This window comes from Giraffa tippelskirchi, chromosome 5, assembly GCF_054371585.1.
Source record: "Giraffa tippelskirchi isolate mGirTip1 chromosome 5, T2T-mGirTip1v1.2.pri, whole genome shotgun sequence".
Lineage (NCBI taxonomy): Eukaryota > Metazoa > Chordata > Mammalia > Artiodactyla > Giraffidae > Giraffa > Giraffa tippelskirchi.
The window spans coordinates 41,934,011-41,958,158 of NC_137279.1; the positions used below are offsets into that span (position 1 = coordinate 41,934,011).

General features: G+C 39.6%; 1 protein-coding gene and 1 long non-coding RNA gene across 4 annotated transcripts in view; one reads left to right on the forward strand and one right to left on the reverse strand.

Moving 5' to 3' along the window:
* F5 (coagulation factor V) overlaps positions 1-3,974 on the forward strand; it is a 79,863-nt gene extending 75,889 nt beyond the window's left edge. For all 3 annotated transcript variants that reach the window (XM_081489575.1, XM_081489574.1, XM_081489576.1), the window contains exons 24-25: positions 1,754-1,936; positions 3,685-3,974. In XM_081489575.1, the coding sequence (XP_081345701.1) occupies positions 1,754-1,936; positions 3,685-3,831 (330 nt within the window). In that variant the 3' untranslated portion in view covers positions 3,832-3,974. The remainder of the gene's footprint in view (positions 1-1,753; positions 1,937-3,684) is intronic.
* LOC145506023 (uncharacterized) overlaps positions 1-24,148 on the reverse strand; it is a 287,451-nt gene that overhangs the window by 245,505 nt on the left and 17,798 nt on the right. The window lies entirely within an intron of this gene.

A 24,148-nucleotide genomic window follows, 5' to 3' on the forward strand; every position in this document is an offset into this window, starting at 1 on the left:
AAGATAAGGTGTTCATAGGTGCGTGGATTTATCTCTGGGTAAATTGATTGTGTTCCATTGATCTATATTTCTGTCTTTCTGCCAGTACCATACTGTCTTGATGACTGTGGCTTTGTAGTAGATCCTGAAGTCAGGGAAGTTGATTCCTCCAGTTTCACTCTTCTTTCTCAAGATTGCTTTGGCTATTCGAGGTTTTTTGTATTTCCATACAAATTGTGAAATTATTTGTTCTAGTTTTGTGAAAAATACCGTTGGTAGCTTGATAGTGATTGCATTGAATCTATAGATTGCTTCAGGTAGTATACTCATTTTCACTATACTGATTCTTCCAATCCATGAACACGGTATATTTCTCCATCTATTTGTGTCCTCTTTGATTTCTTTCACCAGTGTTTTATAGTTTTCTATATATAGGTCTTTTGTTTCTTTAGGTAGATATATTCCTAAGTATTTTATTCTTTTCATTGCAATGGTGAATGGAATTGTTTCCTTAATTCCTCTTTCTGTTTTCTCATTGTTAGTGTATAGGAATGCAAGGGATTTCTGCGTGTTAATTTTATATCCTGCAACTTTACTATATTCATTGATTAGCTCTAGTAATTTTCTGGTGGAATCTTTAGGGTTTTCTATGTAGAGGATCATGTAATCTGCAAACAGTGAGAGTTATACTTCTTTTTTTCCAATCTGGATTCCTTTTATTTCTTTTTCTGCTCTGATTGCTGTGGCCAAAACTTCCAAAACTATGTTGAATAGTAGTGGTGAGAGTGGGCACCCTTGCCTTGTTCCTGACTTTAGGGGACATGCTTTCAATTTTTCACCATTGAGAATAATGTTTGCTGTGTGTTTGTCACACATAGCTTTTATTATGTTGAGGTATGTTCCTTCTAGGCCTGCTTTCTGGAGCGTTTTTATCATAAATGGATGTTGAATTTTGTCAAAGGCTTTCTCTGTATCTATTGAGATAATCATATGGTTTTTATCTATCAATTTGTTAATGTGGTGTATTACATTGATTGATTTGCGGATGTTGAATCCTTGCATCCCTGGGATAAAGCCCATTTGGTCATGATGTATGATCTTTTCAATATGTTGTTGGATTCTGTTTGCTAGGATTTTGTTAAGGATTTTTGCATCTATGTTCATTAGTGATATTGGCCTGTAGTTTTCTTTTTTTGTGGCATCTTTGTCTGGTTTTGGTATTAGGGTAATGGTGGCCTCATAGAATGAGTTTGGAAGTTTACCTTCCTCTGCAACTTTCTGGAAGAGTTTGAGTAGGATAGGTGTTAGCTCTTCTCTAAATTTTTGGTAGAATTCAGCTGTGAAGCCATCTGGTCCTGGGCTTTTGTTTGCTGGAAGATTTCTCATTAAACCAACTTGCTTAAGAGAAAAATATTTACAGATAATTTAGCAATTTATTTTTTTTTCTCAGATAAAATATATTTATTTTTTGAGCTCCATCTGTGTGCCATACATTGTGTTAAGTACCTGGAAACAAAGCTAAGTCCTTGCCCTCAAAGAGTAAGGAATACAAGTAAACAAATAACTATTGTACAATGTGTAAAATATTCCAGAAGCTTCTAAATATGCCAATGATAAATGAGAAGGGACAGGGAAGGATTCTAGGAGAAAGGGAATTCTCAGGGATGAGACAGAAAAGAAATCCTTTGACCTCAGTGCATTTCTGAGTATCTCGGTCTAAAAATAAGCAAAGGTTTTAACATCTGTCTTATCCATTGTTATATCATTTTCATAGGCAAACAACAACAATCAGTGGTTACAAATTGATTTGCTGAAAATCAAGAAGATAACTGCAATTGTAACACAAGGTTGCAAGTCTCTGTCCTCTGAAATGTATGTGAAGAGCTACACCATCCACTACAGTGATCAGGGAATGGACTGGAAACCTTACAGGGAGAAATCCTCAATGGTGGACAAGGTACCGGGAGATCTTGGCAAAAAGAAAATAATTTGAAAACTGCTATGATGAGAACAGTATCGCAAATTTGCAAATAGCTCTTGTATTTTATAAGTGTGTATTGATGTGCATCACTCCTTAAGTCTTCTAAGTCCTGTACCTGGTCTTGGGACAGGGACTACGTATACTATCTTTCTGCTTTGACTGAGCCACCTACGAAATAATGAGAACAACAGCGGATGGTGTGAAGTTTAACTGTCTCTGACTGAGGAAGATGGTGAAAGGGTCATCTCAGCCTGCTTGGGCTGTGTAATGAATTACCACAGCCTGGGTGACAAGCAAAAACCACTTATTTCACACAGTTCTGGAGGCTAGAATCCTAGATCAGGGTGCCACCATGGGCGGGTTTTTGGTGAGGGCAGTCTTCCTTGTTGTGCCCTCATATGGCCTTCCTTGGTGTGTGTACAGAGAGGGAGATGCTATGAAGGCCCTACCCCCGTTCCTAGTCCTAATCACCATCCAAAGGCCCCACCTGCTAATACCATCCCACTGAGGATGAGGGTTTGAAGACATGAATTTTGGAAGGACACAAACGTACAATCTATAACAGGGGACTAGAAAACCTACCATATTAGCACTAGCTTAGACATACTTGTTATTCACAGCTGATCAAATACCTATGGCCATTTGCCTTTCTATGCCATACTGTTATTCAGCAGAAAACAATTGTTATCCTTCCCCACGAGGAGATTAATTTCTTGCAAGATGAACTACTCCATCATATTCTTAAATTCCTAGCTATGTGGATTTAACGTCTCACTAGAGGCAAAGCTAAGGAGATGAACCAAATATTCCAGGAATGGGAACTGGGCTGAAACCAGTAGGAGGGAGTAGGAGTAGGGGATGGATGTTTACTGGATGCTCATCATGGACTCAGCCCTTATCTCAGTTAATGGGTTTGAATCTCTCTTTCTCTCTCTAAACCCCTGGTTTGTTTCAGTTGGTTTGGTTTATTTCTCACTGTATCGGGATGTTCTCATAGTAGGGTAAACATCATTTTTATAAACAAATAGTGACTCAGTCTCTGAAGTGTGTAAATCTTGGGAAACTTTCTGGGAATGACAAAAGCACACTTCAAACACAGTTTAGTTGAGGATGTAGGGCATATGACAGAAAGGATATTAATACATAAAAATGTATGATTGCATTTTATTTTAAATGTTAATAATAGCTATTACTAACATTTAAAATAAAATGCAACCATGCATTTTTATGCTCATTATCTGGCACTTAATAAACACTTGTCATATGTTGACATGCTCTTAAAATGTTTACAACAACTTCTACTAGGTAAAATCTATTATCCCCATTTTTCCAATGAGGAAAAAACGGAGAATCGAAGTCTATAAGTAATTTGCTCAAAGTCACATAACTACAAAGGGGCTAAAGGTGGAGATGTTTTTGTGGCTGCTTCACAGCACCATATCAGATTTCTTTATTTTTTCCTATTTCAACTCAGATCAGTGGAGAGGTGCTATTCCTAAAGAGGTATGTCTGGAGTTAGATTTCATAATTGATTGAGGATCATCTTTGTGATAAGTTGTATGTGTTCATTGATATCCACAGTTTGAACTAAAAAAGATAAAAAATTACCTGTAAGTTTTTTTTAACTGAAATACAGTTGATGTACAATATTATGTTAGTTTCAGTTATAAGATTTCCATACACATTATGCCATCATTAAAGATTTTCTCATATTTTCCTTTCAGATATTCGAAGGAAATAAAAATGTCAAAGGACATGTGAAGAACTTTTTCAACCCGCCAATCATCTCCAGGTTTATACGCATCATTCCTAAAACATGGAATCAGAGTATCGCACTTCGCTTGGAACTCTTTGGCTGTGATATTTACTAGAATTGAACATGCAAAAAGATAGGAGGGACTCAAAGATATCAAACCACTTAGAGTGGGCAATGCATTTTATAGCTATTTTAAGTATTAAAATTTTTCCATTATTTCTCTTTTTTCTATTAGTGAATAAAATTTTATATGTGAAACCTTTATGATATAACTCCTGATAACCACTAAGTAAGATGATGACTACTATTTCTGCATTAATTTGAATATAGATAAGAAAACACCAAGAACCAACAAGAAAAGGTTTCTCTTTCACTGATTAAATATTCTATATAAAGTAATATTCATATAATTAACATTCTTTATTATAGTTTTCTTAAATGCTATACACATTAATAAAAGAAGTATTACTTCCTTTAATCACACATAAACCCAGATAACTTTCATTCCTACATTTTCCCTTAAAAGAGCTATGATTTAAGAGTATAGGAAAAAAAACAGTATTTCTAAATATTTTGCTTAGCTTGACAATGGAGGAAAAAAAACAATCTTACTGCATGAAAGGACGAGTACTTAAAATGCCCTGTGTCACTGACATGACAATGATCGTTCTGACCCTCCAGGAATAAAGATATAAGTAAGCATGTTTTCAGTGGTCCCGCTGGACTTGTGATGCTGGCCTGGTTTCCCTTGGGACTGATTGCATACATTGATGTTGAGGGTTAGGGATCATTAATAGGACAGATCTAAAATAAATATGGGATGGCTGAACGTGTAACCTTAACTGTATTCTAGCTGGTACTATTAAATGCATGGCACACTGTTTCAAACATAGGCTCCCCTAAAGGAAGGCCAATACCTGTCAAACAGAGCATCGGAATTCTTGGTCCAAATACAGCTGTTTTTGCTAGACCTGGCTCCAGGCAAACAGTCAAAATTCTCTCAGTGCCCTTCTCCTTATGGCCCCAGCCTCTACCTCTCTCTTCCTCCTTCTCCTCTCCCTTCCCCTTTCAAGCACTCCTTTCCTTGGGAATTTGTAAAACCATCTCACGGTTTTACAGATACTGTGAGACTGGGTAACCTGCTGGTAGCCTCTAAGTCACATGAGAGAGAATCACTGGTGAGGCTATCTATTTTAGTGGAACAAACCACCCTAAAACTTAGTGCTTAAAACAACCACAGATTTATTAACTCTCCTGATTCTGTAGGCTGACTGGGCACAGTTAACTTTATTTGGGGTCTCTAGTCATCAGGAGACTCAACTCAGTGTTGGAACAGCTGGTCCTTTGTCCCTCTCCAAGTAACTTCAGATTCTCTCCTCATTACATGGCTTATCCACATGGTCTGTTCACTTGGTGCCTCCAACACTTAAGCTAGACTTCTTACACCACGATAGAGGCTCCCAAAAGAAAGAGTTCCAGAGGTAGGAAGCAGAAGCTGCCAGTCCTTTTAAAGCCCAGAACTGGCACAGCCTCACTACTGCTGTATTCTACTCATTCACACAAGTCACAGGCCAGTCTAGACTCAATGCAGGACGTCACGACACAAAGGTGGTTCTAGGAGATGTAAGTCATTGGGAGCCTCTTCAGATACTAATTCCCAGAGTTACCTATTGCCCCTCTGAGTGGGGTGAGCATTAAGAAGGTATTCAAAAGCTTCAAACATCCACAAAACATTGACTTTCTTCTTTTATGCTTAAAAATTTTCATTTTTGAGGCATAATTGAACAATAAAACAGAAATATATTTAGAGTGTATACATGGGTTTGATATATGTGTGCATCGTAGAAGGACTCCCACCAGCAAGTTAATTAACATCCCCACCACCACACAGCTACTTTTTTTAAAAAAATGAGAATACTGAAGATCTAATCTTAGCAAATTTTAATTATACAACACAATGTTATTGACTGTAGTCACCATGCTATACTGATGGTCCTCAGAATTTAATCATCTTAACAGTAAATCTCTTCAAGAAAATAAGAGATACCAAGGGAACATTTCATGCAAAGATGGGCTCAATAAAGGACAGAAATGGTATGGACCTAACAGAAGCAGAGGATATTAAGAAGAGGTGGCAAGAATACACAGAAGAACTGTACAAAAAAGATCTTCATGACCTAGATAAGCATGATGGTGTGATCACTCACCTACAGCCAGACATCCTGGAATGTGAAGTCAAGTGGGCCTTAGAAAGCATCACACGAACAAAGCTAGTGGAGGTGATGGAATTCCAGTTGAGCTATTTTAAATCCTGAAAGATGATGCTGTGAAAGTGCTGCACTCGATATGCCAGCAAACTTGGAAAACCCAGCAGTGGCCAAAGGACTGGAAAAGGTCAGTTTTCATCCCAATCCCAAAGAAAGGCAATGCCAAAGAATGCTCAAACTACCGCACAATTGCACTCATCTCACACACAAGTAAAGTAATGCTCAAAATTCCCCAAGCCAGGCTTCAGCAATACGTGAACTGTGAACTTCCAGATGTTCAAGCTGGTTTTAGGAAAGGCAGAGGAACCAGAGTTCAAATTGCCAACATCCGCTGTATCATCGAAAAAGCAAGAGAGTTCCAGAAAAACATCTATTTCTGCTTTATTGACTATGCCAAAGCCTTTGACTGTGTGGATCACAGTAAACTGTGGAAAATTCTGAAAGAGATGGGAATACCAGATCACCTGACTTGCCTCTTGAGAAACCTGTATGCAGGTCAGGAAGCAACAGTTAGAACTGGACATGGAACAACAGACTGGTTCCAAATGGGAAAAGGAGTATGTCAAGGCTGTATATTGTCACCCTGCTTATTTAACTTATATACAGAGTACATCATGAGAAATGCTGGGCTGGAAGAAGCACAAGCTGGAATCAAGATTGCCAGGAGAAATATCAATAACCTCTGATATGCAGATGACACCACCCTTATGGCAGAAAGTGAAGAAGAACCAAAAAGCCTCTTGATGAAAGTGAGAGAGGAGAGTGAAAAAGTTGGCTTAAAGCTCAATATTCAGAAAACTAAGATCATGGCATCCAGTCCCATGGCAAATAGATGGGGAAACAGTGGAAACAGTGTCATACTTTATTTGTTGGGGCTCCAAAATCACTGCAGATGGTGACTGCAGCCATGAAATTAAAAGACACTAACTCCTTGGAAGGAAAGTTATGACCAACCTAGATAGCATATTAAAAAGCAGAGACATTACTTTGCCAACAAAAGTCCGTCTAGTCAAAGCTATGGTTTTTCCAGTAGTCATGTGTGGATGTGAGAGTTGGACTGTGAAGAAAGCTGAGCATCGAACAATTGATACTTTTGAACTGTGGTGTTGGAGAAGACTCTTGAGAGTCCCTTGGACTGCATGGAGATCCAATCAGTCCATCCTAAAGGAGATCAGTCCTGGGTGTTCACTGGAAGGACTGATGTTGAAGCTGAAACTCCAATACTTCGGCCACCTGATGCAAAGAGTTGACTCATTGGAAAAGACCCTGATGCTGGGAAGGATTGGGAGCAGGAGGAGAAGGGGATGACAGAAGATGAGATGGTTGGATAGCATCACCGACTCGATGGACATGAGTTTGGGTAAACTCCAGGAGTTGGTGATGGACAGGGAGGCCTGGCGTGCTGCGATTCATGGGGTCGCAGAGTCGGACACCACTGAGCCACTGAACTGAACAGCAAATTTGTAGCTTTTTTCATCCTCTTCCTATTTCCTCTACCAGCAAGCCCCTGGCAACCACCGTTCTACTCCTTATTTCTATAAGCTTGACTTTTTTTAAGGATTCCACATGTAAGTAATACCTTGCAGTACTTGTCTTTCTCTGTCTAGCTTATTTCATTTAGAATGATACCTTCCAGATTCATCTACATTGTCACAAATGACAAGATTTTATTCTTTTCATGGCTGAATAATACCCCATTGTGTATACAGACCACACTTCCTTTTTCCATTCATTCATCTATAGATACTTAGAGTATTCCTATATCTTGGATTCTGTGAAAATGCTGTAATGAACATGGAAGTGCAGCTCTGTCTTCAAGCTAGTGGTTTTCTTTTCTTTGGACATACACTCAGAAGTGGGGTTGCTGAATCATATGGTAGTTCTGTTTCTAATTTTCTGAGGGCTCTCCATTCTGTTTTCCATAGTGGCTGCACCAATTTACATTCCTACCAACAGTGTATAAGGGTTTCCTTTCTCTACATCCTCACCAACACTTGTTATTTCTTATCTTTTTGATAATAGTCATTCTAATAGGTGTAAGGTGATACCTCATTATGGTTTTGAGTTGCATTTTCATGGTGATTAGTGACACTGAGTATCTTTTAATATACCTGTTGACCATCTATATGTCATCTTTGAAAAAGGACTATTCAGGTCTTTGCCTATTTTTAAATTCAGTTATTTGGTGTTTTTGCTCTTGAGTTCTATGAATTCTGTAAATATTTAGGATATTAATTTCTTACTGATTGTGTGGTTTGCAAATATTTTCTCCTGTTTCATAGATTTCTTTTGCACTTTGTTGATGGTTTCCTTTGCTGTACAGAACTTTAAGTTTTGTAAATTCCATTTGTTTACTTTTGCTTTTGCTGCCTGTGCTTTGGCTGTCATATCTTAAAAAGTCATTACCAAGACAAATGTCAAGGAGCTATCCTATGTATCTTATTTTAGAAGTTTCATGATTTCAGGTCTAACATTCAAGCCTTTAATACATGTTTAACTGATTTTTGTGAATGGTGAAAAATAGAAGCCCAATTTCATTCCCTTGCATGTGGATATCAAGTTTTCACACCATTTATTAAAGAGATTATCCTTTCCCCATTGGATATTTTTGGTGCCTTTGTCAAAAACTAATTTACCATATATATTCATGGGTTTATCTTGGCTTTAATTCTGTTCCATTGGTCTATGTGTCTGTCTTTACGCCAATTCCACACTTTTTTGATTGTGTGTGTACGTATTCTCAGTTGCTAAGTTATGTCCAGCTCTTTGCGACCCTATGGACTATAGCCGGCCAGACTCCTCTGTCCATGGGATTATCCCAGCAAAAATACTGGAGTGAGTTGCCATTCCCTCCTCCAGGGGATCTTCCCAACCCAGGGATCCAACCCATGTCTCCTGTGGCTCGTGCGTTGGCAGGCAGATTCTTTACCACTGAGCCACCTGGGAAGCACCCACTGTTTGATTACTACAGCTTTATGATATAGCTGAAATCAGGGAGTGTGATGCCTCCACCTCTGCTCTTTGTGTTCAAGATTGCTATAGCAATTCATTGGCTTTTGTGGATCTGTAGAAATTTAAGGATTGCTTTTTACATTTCTGTGAAAAAAAGCCATTGGAATTTTGAGAGGAATTGTATTGAATGTGTAGATTGCTTTGCATAGTATGAACATTTTAACAATATACATTCTTACAATCCATGATAGAAAATATTTTTTAATTAATTGTCTTTGATTTCTTTTCTCAATGTTTTATACTTTTCAGTGTGCAGATCTTTCACTTATTTGAGTGAGTTTATGCCTAAGTTTTTTGTTTTTTTGATTCTGTTATAGGTGGGATTATTTTCTTAATTTCTCTTTTCAGTAGTTCATTGTACAGAGAACAAGTCAGTGTATAGAAATGCAATTAGTTTTTGTATAATGATCCTGTATCCTGTAATTTTATTAAACTTATTTACCAATTCCAACGGCTTTTTAGTTGAGCCTTTAGGATTTTCTAAATATAAGATCATATCATCTGCAAATAATTTTACTTCTTCCTTTCAGATTTGAATGCCTCTTTTTCCCTTGCATAATTGCTCCAGCTATAACTTCCGTGTGTTGAACAGAAATGGTGAACATGGGCTCCTTTTCTTGTTTCTGATCTTCGGGAAAAGCTTTCAGTTTTTCACCATTGAGTATGTTAGTTGTGGGCTTGTCAGATACGCTCTTATTATGCTGGGGTGCATTTCATCTATATCTAACTTGAGAGTTTTTATCATGAATGTGAAAGTCGCTCAGTCGTGTCCAACTCTTTGTGACCCCGTGAACTGTAGCCCACCAGGCTCCTCTGTCCATGAAATTCTCCAGGCAGGCAAACTCAAGTGGATTGCCATTTCCTTCTCCAGGGAATCATCCCGACCCAGGGACTGAATCCCGGTCTCCTGAGTTGAAGGCAGAATCATTACTGTCTGAGCCACCAGGGAATCCATTTTATCATGAAACATATTGAATTTTGTCAAATACTTTTTCTGCATCTATTGAGATATGATTTTTATCATTAATTTTTGTAATGTGGTATATCATATTTTGATTTGCAAATGTTGAACCAGGGATAAATCCCACATGATCATAGCATATGATCCTTTTAATGTACTGTTAAGTTTATGAAAATTTTGGTGAGCATTTTTGTATCTATGTTCATCAAGAATATTAGCCTCTAATTTTCTTTTGTATCCCTATCTGGCTTCAGTATAAGTGTAATGTTTGCCTTGTAATATAAGTTTGGAATGTTCCTTCTTCAATATTTGGGAAGGATTTGAGAAGGATTGGTATTAATTCTAATGTGGTAGAATTAAACTGTGATGCTATCTGGTCAGTTTCTGGATATCTATCTTGTTCTTCTGTTTGGAATGTATTTTCTCACTTATTCCTTTTTATTGATTCTTTGCATTTGTTTCTGTGTATCAGATAAAACAGCCACCTTTCCAGTCTTGAAAGACTGCCTCCTGTAGGAGATGAACCTCATGAGTCAGCCTAGCCTGAGCTCCTGGTTGCCTCTTAAACTTTTGTGATTGACCAAGCCACTTTCTTTGTTTCTAGCGCTCCCAGTAGATTGCCAGGTGCTAAGACCTGCCATTGTCCCAAAGGCAGTGGGAAATGCCCACATGGCTGTTTAGGGTCCTGGAGGACTATTAACTGCCTTACCTATCAGCTCTCAGTTCAGCTCAGTTCAGTCGCTCAGCTGTGTCCGACTTTTTGCGACCCCATGGACTGCAGCATGCCAGGCTTCCCTACCCATTACCAACTCCCGGAGCTTTCTCAAACTCATGTCCATCGAGTCAGTGATGCCATTCAACCATCTCATTCTCTGTTGTCCCCTTCGCCTATCGCCTTCAATCTTCCCCAGCATCAGGGTCTTTTCCAATGAGACAGTTCTTTGCATCAGGTGGCCAAAGTATTGGAGTTTCATCTTCAACATCAGTCCTTCCATTGAATATTCAGGTCTGATTTCCTTTAGGATAGATTGGTTGGATCTCCTTGCAGACCAAGGGACTCTCAAGACTCTTCATCAACACCACAGTTCAAAAGCATCAATTCTTCGGCGCTCAGCTTTCTTCACAGTCCAACTCTCACATCCATACATGACCACTGGAAAAACCACAGCACAGACCTTTGTTAGCAAGGTAATGTCTCTGCTTTTTAATATGCTGTCTAGGTTGGTCATAGCTTTTCTTCCAAGGAGCAAGTGTCTTTTAATTTCATGGCTGCAATCACCATCTGCAGTGATTTTGGAGCCCCCCAAAATAAAGTCTGTTTTCATGGTTTCCCCATCTATTTGCCACAAAGTGATGGGACCAGATGCCATGATCTTAGTTTTCTGAGTGTTGAGTTTTAAGCCAACTTTTTCACTCTCCTCTTTCACTTTCATTGACAGAGGATAATTGGAAGCATGACTTTCAAGCAACAACTAAGAAAGTTGGGACATTAGATATGCAGTATAGACTTATCAGGGAGAAACCTGGAAATGGGTGTTTTTGCCTACTCACTCTTCTGAGCCAGAGGGAATAGTCTCTTATAGTATCTGTGCACCCATGTAGAGCTACCTCTTCATTTTCTTGGTCCTGGGGGACTCATAATGGCCAAGCCAAATCAGTACCCAGAGCTCGGTGCCTTGGGAGCCAGTCCCTCAAGGGGCAGCCATAATATTTGGTGTGCTACATGGGTGGGTATGTTTCTTCCAGGGAGAAACTGGAGACTTGGTGAGAAAGCAGAGGACATGCCCACCAGCTCTTTCAGGCTCCTGGGAGGACCCCAGTCAGCTTCCACAGGCAGGCTGATTAGAAGCCAGAACCTCAAATAGCATCTGAGAAAGTATACACCTAAATCCCTCCTAGGAAGAAACTAGGAGATGAATGTTTTTGCCTATTCTCTCTGTGCTGGGCCATGAGCGGGAATAGCGACAAAAAGTGCTTGCCTGCCCGTTAGAAAACTGCTTTTTTTAATTTTATTATGGTCCTGTGGGGCTCTGACTGTCAAGCCCTGTTGGATATCAGAGCCATGTGATTTGAGCACACACTTCTCAAGTGGCAGTTTCTAAAGTTGGTGCACAAATTTCAAGGGAGAAGCTGGTGACTTGCTTTTTGTTGTTGTCGTTGTGAGCCAGAATAAGAATGTAGGGGAAATACCCACCAGCCCTTTTAGGCTTTTGGGATCCCAGATAGCATCCATATCCAGGCTGATTAGAAGCTGGACCCTCAGGCAGCAGCTGGGGAAGTATGCAGTGAAATCCCTTCTAGCAGAAACTGGGAGATGGGAGGTTCTGACTGCTCCCTTTGCACTGACCCTGGGGTGTCACTGCAGGGGGTGTTCATGGTCCCTTTAACCACTCCTTCTCTGTTTACTAAGATCCTGTGGGACCTGGGAAATGCTGAACTCCACTGACTCAGCTAGGTGATTTGGGCATTCCCATTCCTCAGGTGGGCGGTTGCAAAAGTTGAGGCACTAGGCGTGTGATCCAAACCTTTGCTCACAGGGAGAACTGAGAATTGGGGGGGGAGGGGGGAGTCTCTCCTGATTGAAAGGCACTATGCTGGGGGTGGGTTTTGCAGTGAATGTTTTTCTCTGCCCTTCCTACCCCTTTGGATGTGGGTATTTTCTCAGTGACCCAATGTGTAGGGATCACTCAGTTTTTTTTCTAGATTTCTCTCAAGGGAAATGGACCCCTGTGAAATTGTTTATTCAGTGAATCTGTGGGAGGAAGGAGAGTCTAGAGCCCCCTATCTCGTCACCTTGGTCAGTCTAAAACACTGTCTTTCTAATAATGGGATTATTGCTTCTCTTGCATGATTCATGTCACTGTTCCACCAAAATTTCTCTTGCTTTCATTCTGTTAAGAGCAAAAGTGAAAGTGTTAATTGCTCAGTCGTGTCCAACTGTTTGTGACCCCAGGACCATAGCCCAACAGGCTCCTCTGTCCATTGGATTCTCCAGGCAAGAATACTGGAGTGGGTTGTCAGTTCCTCCTCCAGGGGGATCTAACCTGGGTCTCTGCAGGCAGTCTCTTTACTATCTGAGCCATTAGGGAAGGCCTAAGAGCAAAAGATTGTGTCAAAATGAGAAGGAAAATTTCCTTCGGTCTCTTCAGGACCAGCCTCAGAGGTGTAAAATGATCTACTCAGTTACAAAGAGTCTCCATGTCCAGAAGGGCCCTGTGTTTAGTTTAATGCTCTGTGGTCACCCTCTTGAAATTCTTAATAATTTTTTTTCTTAACAATTTTTTAACAAGGAGTCTCACAGTTTCATTTTGCAATGGGTCCCACAAATTATGTAGCTATTCCTAGGTCCCTCTACCAAACAAATGGGCAGGATCTCTTCCATTTTACTGAAGTATAATAGGGGCAAGAAAATAATAGGAGTGATAGAGGAAGAGATGAGAATGAAGCATGAGGTCAAGCTTTGTCATCCTATATAAGAAAAAAATTAAGGCCACAAAGTTTTGACAACCTGCCTGATGCTATGCTTTGTTTATGTCAGAGCTGAAACCAGAAACCAGATGATCAGATACCCAACTTCTCTTTCAGTCTACTTTCTCTTTCATAAAATGGAAATTATAATGTTTGATTCATCTCCCAGACAGGTAGACATGAATATTGATTAATAAGGACTATTAATTGATTTGAAATATACTCATTTGGGGATCAGTGAGATGTTTGGGTTATATCTGATGCTATGTAGAAATACTGAAACCCCTCTTATTTTAAAATAAGAAGCATATCCATATTTTTATGTTTGCAGTTTGAAGTCATTGAGATAAAATCACAACCTTTGCTATGTAGTACTTTTTTCACTGACATAACATAGTCTACTGCTTGCTTTATCATAACTGGCTGCTATTGAAAGGAGTTAAATGACTTGCAGTAGAATCATGACTTGGAAGAGGAAACTAACAGATAATATCCAAAACATGATGAATTATTTTAATTGAGAATTAGAAAAGAGGGGCCATGAGTGTATCACAAATATGCAAGGGCAAGGGGAAAATATGGAATTAATTCTCTAGGGTTTTTTCAGATTCTTAAAAGAAATTACAAACTGCATGTCTCTTTTTAGAATAACTTTGAATAATCACCCTATTTTGAGTTCAGGACTATTTGGCAAACTCAGGGAAAAGGCATTCATCAAATAGTTTGGATCCTCCAAAGAGCCATGAATATTTCACCCTTTATTTCTCTGGAGGGGTCCAAAAGAAGCAAGTCATGGGGCAGTGGATTTTGGTTATATAATCGACATATGCCCTAAGGCAACTGGACTAACACATGTTTAAAAATATCTGAGGGTTCCAAGCCACCGTTTTTATCGTGCAGGGTTTTTTTTTTCCTAATAGAGAGTTATTTTATGTAAAATTCTGAATGCTTAATTCTCCCAAATTCTTATGGACTTATGAACTAGAGGCAGTAACAGCAGTAGGACATGGCAAATAAAATGACTGTCTGGTTCAACTATTCCTAGCCAGAGTTCTGAAGATATTCTCCCAGAAAGAAAAGTGAAAGTGAAAGTGTTAGTCACTCAGTTGTGTCCAACTCAGCGACCCCATGCGGCCCACTCCAGTGCTCTTGCCTGGAAAATCCCATGGACGGAGGAGCCTGGTAGGCTGCAGTCCATGGGGTCGCTAAGAGTCGGACACGACTGAGCAACTTCACTTTCACTTTCATGCATTGGAGAAGGAAATGGCAACCCACTCCAGTGTTCTTGCCTGGAGAATCCCAGGGACTGGGGAGCCTGGTGGGCTGCCGTCTATGGGGTCGCACAGAGTCGGACATGACTGATGCGACTTAGCAGCAGCAGCAGCAGCAGCAGCGACCCCATGGACTGTAGTCTGCCCGGCTCCTCAGTCCGTGGGATTCTCCAGACAAGAATTCTGGAATGGGTTGCTATTCCCTTCTCCAGGTGATCTTCCCAACCCAGAGATCGAACCTGGGTCTCCCACACTGCAGGCAGATTCTTTACCATCTGAGTCACCAGGCAAGCCCATTCACACAAAGGTCAAGCCTTAATTATCCAGGTTAAACACAGAATTGAACAGCTTGAGTTGACTTTCATCTGTGGACTTAACTGAACTAATTATGCTCTTCGCAGAGGTAGAGACTATTTAACAGTAGTTTACATCCTGAGTCCACAGGCCTGTTATGGGGCTTAAAATTACTGTAAATTATCCATAGTAATTTAAAAAACAGAACTAAGTAAAAATTTACAGGAAAAAAAATGAATTGGTTGTCAATGAAGAAGGCTTGAAAAAGGGAGTCGTAAATAAGTTGTGCCAGAGTCTAAACTAGGAAGAAGGGTCAGTCAGCTCATAGAATGGTTAGATGGTAGTATGTATTATGAAGACTATACTTTTCTGCAATGAACCAAATAGGTCTTTAAAAATTTATCAGCTGGTGATGAATGTATAGTTTGATATTTTCCAGATAATATAAAGAATCTTTTCTTCCCTCCTATCAGCTAATATACTAAATCAAAGACTTTCACTTGTTCAGGAGGCAACATAATTGGACAGCACCATGCTCTTAGTGAAAAAATAAAACTCAGATGACTAAACACAACATAATTTTATATACATATGAATGGACTTATATATCTCTCATCTGGTTCTTCCAAAAGATTTATGACTGTTTAAAACATAAAATACTACTAAATAGCATATGTCAGAAGTAGGAGAAAAAGCAAAAACAGAGGTATAATCATCAACAGTATAAGAATGCATACCGTAAAGCCATTCACCTCGCTATGGGTGGTGCTTGGGTGTACCATGAAGTCTGTAAATAGCCAGTGTAAAAAGAAAAGACTTATCAGCTATACAACTCAGTGTCCCTGAAACATGTCCCAAAGAGCACCTTTTTTGACAATGAAATTAAATTAAAGTTAATGGGAGAAAAACTGTAAACTGGGAAAATTATTTGCTGCTGCTGCTAAGTCGCTTCAGTCGTGTCCGACTCTGCGACCCGGTAGACGGCAGCCCACCGGACTCTGCCGTCCCTGGGATTCTCCAGGCAAGAACACTGAAGTGGGTTGCCGTTTCCTTCTCCAATGCACGAAAGTGAAAAGTGAAAGTGAAGTCGCTCAGTCGTGTCCGACTCTTAGCGACCCCATGGACTGCAGCCCACCAGGCTCCTCCGTCCATGGGATTTTCCAGGCAAGAGTACTGAAGTGGGTTACCATTGCCTTCTCTGGGAAAATTATTTGCACTGGTCTAATTTTTTCCTATAATTTTGGACTAGAGCACTATTCTATTTTGGTAGTAGAACACCTTCATCCAGCTCACAGAATACCTATGACAAACACATCAACGTTCAAACATAAGTATAGACATAATCTTTTTATTTAGTACAGATTAATCATTTCTAATAATCACCTTTCTTGAAAAAGAATAGATCATATTTGGAGTCTTCCAATTTAGTTAAACAAATATTTATTTGTTAATCATTTATAGAATTCAAAGAAATAACAGACTTATTTATAAATTTCTAGTTATTAAGGCCTAGTTTGAGTAATTATATATTGACCTCTTCTTAATAGCTGACAATATTTTCTGGTGTGTTATATTAACACTCAGTACAATGGATGCTAAACCAACAATTTCTCCTAGAATGTGAAATCATTTGGACTATAGCCTAGATTTTGAAACAAATACGTCATGAGCTCCCTGGAGAGGTATTTGTTTTAAGAGGGTGCTGTTTATCAAGATCAAAGCTTTGCAAATAAACCCAGGTTTATATTTAACTATCTTTCCTCATTTTCTTCTCCAACACATACCGTTTCCCTAACAGTTTATTCACACTATTTTTTTTTCCAAAATTCACAAGATGTATTTTTCCCTTTTTCATATTAAGAAAACTTCATTCGAAGTAAACATTTTTATCATCTACTTTACCAAGAGCATCTTGTCAGCCTATGTTTAGCCCCATTTAAAGTACTGGCCAACTAAGGAAATTGATTCTCCCCAGAGACTTCATAAGGAAGTGAGCCCTGCCAATACCTTAATTCTGGCCCAGTAACATTCATTTTGGACTTCTGATATGAAATATATGATAACAGAGTTTTGTTGTTTTAATCCACTAAATCTGTGTTAATTTGTTCAGCAGCAGTAAAAAACTGATACTATAAAAAAGTAATAAAGTACTGGCCACTTAAACCTAATATTACACTTTTAAAAAATACACTTTCTAATGATGTTTCTTACCGTCTAAATTGGTATAGATGTGGAGGGATTTTAAATTCAACTGTAGGCTTTTCCTAGACTATATCCTTAGAATGCAAAGCTTCCAGTTGATTTTTTAAAATCTTATCCTACTCCCTTATTTTCTTTCTCTGACCTTTGATCTGACTTTGGACTATAAAAGTGAAGAAGTGGGATGCCGGAGGAGGCTGCTGCGCGGAGTTCATGCCCGGCCTACCGCCAGATGGCGGAGGAATAGGATGGGGAGACCACTCTCTCCTCCACAAATTTATCGAAAGAACATCTGAACGCTGACCAAACTTCACAAAACTACTTCTGAAGGCTGGCAGAGGACGTCAGGCTTCCACAAAGACAGAGCATTATCTTCAAAAGAGGTAGGAGAAATTATAAAAGATAAAAAGAGAGACAAAAGAGTTAGAGACGGAGACCCGTCCCGGGGAGGGAGTCGTAAAAGAGGAGGAATTTCAAAGCACCAGGAAACCCTCTCACCGGCGGGTGTGGGGTAAGATTTCTTATCTCGGAGGGCAACGTAACTGGGAGGAAAAAATAAATAAAATCCACAGATTACGTGCCTAAAGCAACTCCCAGCAAAGAACCCCAGACGCTCGCATCATCCGCCACCAGCAAGTGGGGGCTGAACGGAGAGGAGCGGGCGGCACTGCCTAGGGTAAGGACCGGGCCCGAGTGCCCCGAGGGCAATCTGAGGGAGCTAACGTGAGATAGTAACCTAAAATGTGGGACAGCCAGAGAGAGAGAACTATCCCGCGAAAAGCCCAACTCTAAGGCACTGCCGGCCCGCTCACAGAACAAAGGACTGAGCGATACCAGAGGAGAGCTAGCCGGCTGCGGACCGCCCCATCCCCTGCCGGACACAGCGGGCAGGCGGGGCCCGCCAGAGCCGGAAAGGGGCAAACTCGGCTCCAGAGAGGGCACCCCCTACCAAACTGCAAACAGGCTCCCAGTTTCTAAGCAAAGACTGCCTGAGATCCCGGAGGGTCGACAGCCGCCGGGAGGGTCGCAGCCAGAGACCAGCTCCCCAGAACCGACACAAAGCACACCAGAGCCGGGCGCGCCCGTAAACCGAGGCGGGGACCAGGGAGGTGATAAGCCGCACCGCCCCAACAGGGGAGAGCGCGCTCGCCAAACTCCTGGCCGCCTGAGCAGCTCCAACAGGGAACGGCACAAGCCGCGGGCGAAACCGAGTCTGCGCCTTTGTGGAGTAACCGGGAGCCTGAACCTGAGCAGCTTAGACCTGGGAAGTGCATGCAGCTCAGGGCCCGCTCCCCGGCCGAGTAACCTGAAGCCTGAGCAGGGTAGACGGGGAAAGCACACACGCCGTGAGCGGGGGCGAACCCAGTGCGGCCGAGACACTGCGAGCTTACCACACACACGCCAGATTTGCAGTGTTCCTTCCTCCCCACAGCACGATTGAACAAGCGAACCTAAAGAGATCACCTCCACCGCTTTGTTGCAGGGCGGAAATTAGATACTGAAGAGATCTCCAAACAGAAGCCAAATAAACAGAGGGAAGCGCTTTGGAAGGGACAGGCCAACAGATTAAAATCCCTGTAGTTAATACCGACTGCATTGAAAAGGACCTATAGATCTTGAAAAGTATAAGCAGGAATAAGGATCTATCTGAAACTGAGCAGATCCCACACTGCTCACAACAGCTCCAGAGACAGTCCGGGATATATATATTTTTACTATTATTTTTTTTTTTTTAATTTTTTTTTAAATTAAAAAAAATTTTTTTTCTCTTCTTTCCTTTTTCTTCAAGTCCTCTATTACACCTTTAACTTTCATTTTCATAACCCACTATTAACTTGCAAAAAAAAAAAAAACCCTATTTTTGAAGCAAACTACATACATATATCTTATACCTTTTGTGTTTTCTTTTTTTAATGTTTTTTTTCCTGTTTTACTTTTTTTTACTGTTTCTTTTTTTACTGTTTTACTGTTTTTTTTTCTTTTTACACTGTTTCCTTTTTTCTTTTTTTTTTTATATTATAAGTTTTATAAGAGTCTAACCTCTACTCTAGATTTTTAATCTTTGTTTTACATATTTGATATCAATTTTGTACATTTAAGTACCCAATCTTTAGGACCCATTTTTACTCAGGAGTGTGATCACTGGCCTGATTACTCTCTCCCCCTATTGATGCTCTTTCTTCTCCCCCAGGGAACCTCTATCTCCCACCCTCCTCCTTCTCTTCTCAACCCAATTCTGTGAATCTCTGAGGGTGTTCTGGGTACCGGAGAACACTTCAGGAACAGGATACTGCCCAGATCTCTCTCTCCCCTCTTGATTCCTCCCTTTCTACTCATGCTCACCTCTATTACCTTCCTCCCCCCTCTCTATGTATCTCTGTGAACCACTCTGAGGGTTCCAAACTGTGGAAAGCACAGAGGGAAGTGCTTACTGGCTAGATTGCTCTCTCCACATTTGAATTCCCCTCTTCCCCTCCTGGTCACCTCAACCCCCCCCCCCCCACCTCATCTCTCCATGTAACTCAGTGAACCTTTCTGGGTATCCCTCACTGTGGAGAATCTTTTCACCATTAACCTAAAAGTTTTATTATTGAGGCTGTATGGAAGGAGAAGTCTTGAGGCTACTGCAAGAATAAGACTGAAAGCCAGGGGAAACAGTAATTAATAAGAGACCATCCAATAGCCTCCATATATACACTGAAAACAAGCTCCAACCCAAGAGCCAATAAGTTCCAGAGCAAGACATACCACGCAAATTCTCCAGCAACGCAGGAACATAGACCTGAGCATCAATATACAGGCTGCCCAGAGGCACACCAAATCCATAGACATCTCAAAAATTAATACTGGTCACTCCATTGCACTCTAGAGAGCAGAAATCCAGCTCCACCCACCAGAACACTCACACAAGCTCCCCCAACCAGGAAGCCTTGACAAGCCACCTGTCCAACCCCAACCGCAGTGAGGAACCTCCACAATAAAGAAGAACTTCATACTACCAGAATACAGAAGGGCCACGCCTAACAGAGCAATCTAAACAAGATGAAAAGGCAGAGAAATACTCAGCAAGTAAAGGAAAATGAGAAATGCCCACAAAGCCAAACAAAAGAGGAGGAGATAGGGAATCTATCTGAAAAAGAATTTAGAATAATGATAATAAAAATGATCCAAAATCTTGAAAGCAAAATGGAGTTACAGATAAATAGCCTGGAGACAAAGATTGAGAAGATGCAAGAAATGTTTATCAAGGACTTAGAAGAAATAAAAAGGAGTCAATATAGAATGAATAATGAAATAAAGGAGATAAAAGACACTCTGGAGGGAACCAACAGTAGAATAACGGAGGCAGAAGATAGGATAAGTGAGGTAGAAGATAGAATGATGGAAATAAACGAAGCAGAGAGGAAAAAAGAAAAAAGAATCAAAAGAAATGAGGAAAACCTCTGGGACCTCTGGGACAATGTGAAACGCCCCAACATTCGAATCATAGGAGTCCCAGAAGAAGAAGATAAAAGGAAAGGCCATGAAAAAATACTCGAGGAGATAATAGTTGAAAATTTCCCTAAAATGAGGAAAGAAATAGTCACAGAAGTCCAAGAAACCCAGAGAGTTCCAAACAGGATAAACCCAAGGCGAAACACCCCAAGACACATATTAATCAAATTAACAAAGATCAAACACAAAGAACAAATATTAAAAGCAGTAAGGGAAAAACAACAAATAACACACAAGGGGATCCCCATAAGGATAACAGCTGATCTTTCAATAGAAACCCTTCAGGCTAGAAGGGAATGGCAGGACATACTTAAAGTAATGAAAGAGAATAATCTACAACCCAGATTACTGTACCCAGCAAGGATCTCATTCAGATATGAAGGAGAATTCAAAAGCTTTACAGACAAGCAAGAGCTGAGGGAATTCAGCACCACCAAACCAGCTCTCCAACAAATGCTAAAGGATCTTCCCTAAACAGGAAACACAGAAAGGATGTTTCAACACGAACTCAAAACAACAAAGTAAATGGCAACGGGATCATACTTATCAATAATTACCTTAAATGTAAATGGGTTGAATGCCCCAACCAAAAGACAAAGGCTTGCTGAATGGATACAAAAACAAGACCCCTATATATGCTGTCTACAAGAGACCCACCTCAAAACTAGGGACACACACAGGCTGAAAGTGAAGGGATGGAAAAACATATTTCATGCAAGCGGAGACCAAAAGAAAGCAGGAGTCGCAATACTCATTTCAGATAAAATAGACTTTAAAATAAAGGATGTGAAAAGGGACAAAGAAGGACACTACATAAAGATCAAAGGATCAATCCAATAAGAAGACGTAACAATCATAAATATATATGCACCCAACATAGGAGCACCACAATATATAAGGCAAATACTAACAAGTATGAAAGGGGAAATTAACAATAACACAATAATAGTGGGAGACTTTAATACTCCACTCACGCATATGGATAGATCAACTAAACAGAAAATTAACAAGGAAACACAAACTTTAAATGATACAATAGACAATTAGATTTAATTGATATTTACAGGACTTTCCACCCCCAAACAATCAATTTTACCTTTTTCTCAAGTGCACATGGAACTTTCTCCAGGATAGATCACATCCTGGGCCATAAATCTAGCCTTGGTAAATTCAAAAAAATTGAAATCATCCCAGCCATCTTCTCTGACCACAATGCAGTAAGATTAGACCTCAATTACAGGAAAAAAACTATTAAAAATTCCAACATATGGAGGCTAAACAACACGCTTCTGAATAACCAACAAATCACAGAAGAAATCAAAAAAGAAATAAAATTCTGCATAGAAACGAATGAAAATGAAAACACAACAACCCAAAACCTATGGGACACTGTAAAAGCAATACTAAGGGGAAGGTTCATAGCAATATAGGCGTACTTCAAGAAACAAGAAAAAAATCAAATAAATCAACTAACTCTACACCTAAAGCAACTAGAGAAGGAAGAAATGAAAAACCCCAGGGGCAGTAGAAGGAAAGAAATCTTAAAAATTAGGGCAGAAATAAATGCAAAAGAAACAAAAGAGACCATAGCAAAAATCAACAAAACTAAAAGCTGGTTTTTCGAGAAGATAAACAAAATTGACAAGCCATTAGCCAGACTCATCAAGAAACAAAGGGAGAAGAATCAGATCAACAAAATTAGAAATGAAAATGGAGAGATCACAACAGACTCCACAGAAATACAAAGGATCATAAGAGACTACTACCAACAGCTATATGCCAATAAAATGGACAACTTGGAAGAAATGGACAAATTCTTGGAAAAGTATAACTTTCCAAAACTGAACCAGGAAGAAATAGAAGATCTTAACAGACCCATCACAAGCACGGAAATCGAAACTGTAATCAGAAATCTTCCAGCAAACAAAAGCCCAGGACCAGACGGCTTCACAGTGGAATTCTACCAAAAATTTAGAGAAGAGCTAACACCTATCCTACTCAAACTCTTCCAGAAAATTGCAGAAGATGGTAAACTTCCAAACTCATTCTATGAGGCCACCATCACCCTAATTCCAAAACCAGACAAAGATGTCACAAAAAAGGAAAACTACAGGCCAATATCACTGATGAACATAGATGCAAAAATCCTTAATAAAATTCTAGCAAACAGAATCCAACATCATATTAAAAAAATCATACATCATGACCAAGTGGGCTTTATCCCAGGAATGCAAGGTTTTTTTAACATCCACAAATCAATCAATGTAATACACCACATTAACAAATTGAAAGAAAAAAACCATATGGTTATCTCAATAGATGCAGAAAAAGCCTTTGACAAAATTCAGCATCCATTTATGATAAAAACCCTCCAGAAAGCAGGAATAGAAGGAACATATCTCAACATAATAAAAGCTATATATGACAAACCCACAGCAAACATTATCCTCAATGGTGAAAAATTGAAAGCATTTCCCCTAAAGTCAGGAACAAGGCAAGGATGCCCACTTTCACCACTACTATTCAAATAGTTTTGGAAGTTTTGGCCACAGCAATCAGAGCTGAAAAAGAAATAAATGGAATACAGATAGGAAAAGAAGAAGTAAAACTCTCACTGTTTGCAGATGACATGATCCTCTACATAGAAAACCCTAAAGACTCTACTAGAAAATTACTAGAGTTGATCAATGAATATAGTAAAGTTGCAGGATATAAAATTAACACACAGAAATCCCTTGCATTCCTATACTCCAATAATGAGAAAACAGAAAGAGAAATTAAGGAAACAATACCATTCACCATTGCAACAAAAAGAATAAAATACCTAGGAATATATCTACCTAAAGAAACAAAAGACTTATATATAGAAAACTATAAAACACTGATGAAAGAAATCACAGAGGATACAAACAGATGGAGAAATATACCGTGTTCATAGATTGGAAGAATTAATATAGTGAAAATGAGTATACTACCCAAAGCAATCTATAGATTCAATGCAATCCCTATCAAGCTACCAATGGTATTTTTCACAGAACTAGAACAAATCATCTCACAATTTGTATGGAAATATAAGAAACCTCGAATAGCCAAAGCAATCTTGAGGAAGAAGAGTGGAACTGGAGGAATCAATCTGCCTGACTTCAGGCTCTATTACAAAGCCACAGTCATCAAGACAGTATGGTACTGGCACAAAGATAGAAATATAGATCAATGGAACAAAATAGAAAGCCCAGAGATAAACCCACACACATATGGACACCTTATCTTCGACAAAGGAGGCAAGAATATACAATGGAGAAAAGACAATCTCTTTAACAAGTGGTGCTGGGAAAACTGGTCAACCAGTTGTAAAAGAATGAAACTAGAACACTTCCTAACACCGTACACAAAAATAAACTCAAAATGGATTAAAGATCTAAACGTAAGACCAGAAACTATAAAACTCCTAGAGGAAAACATAGG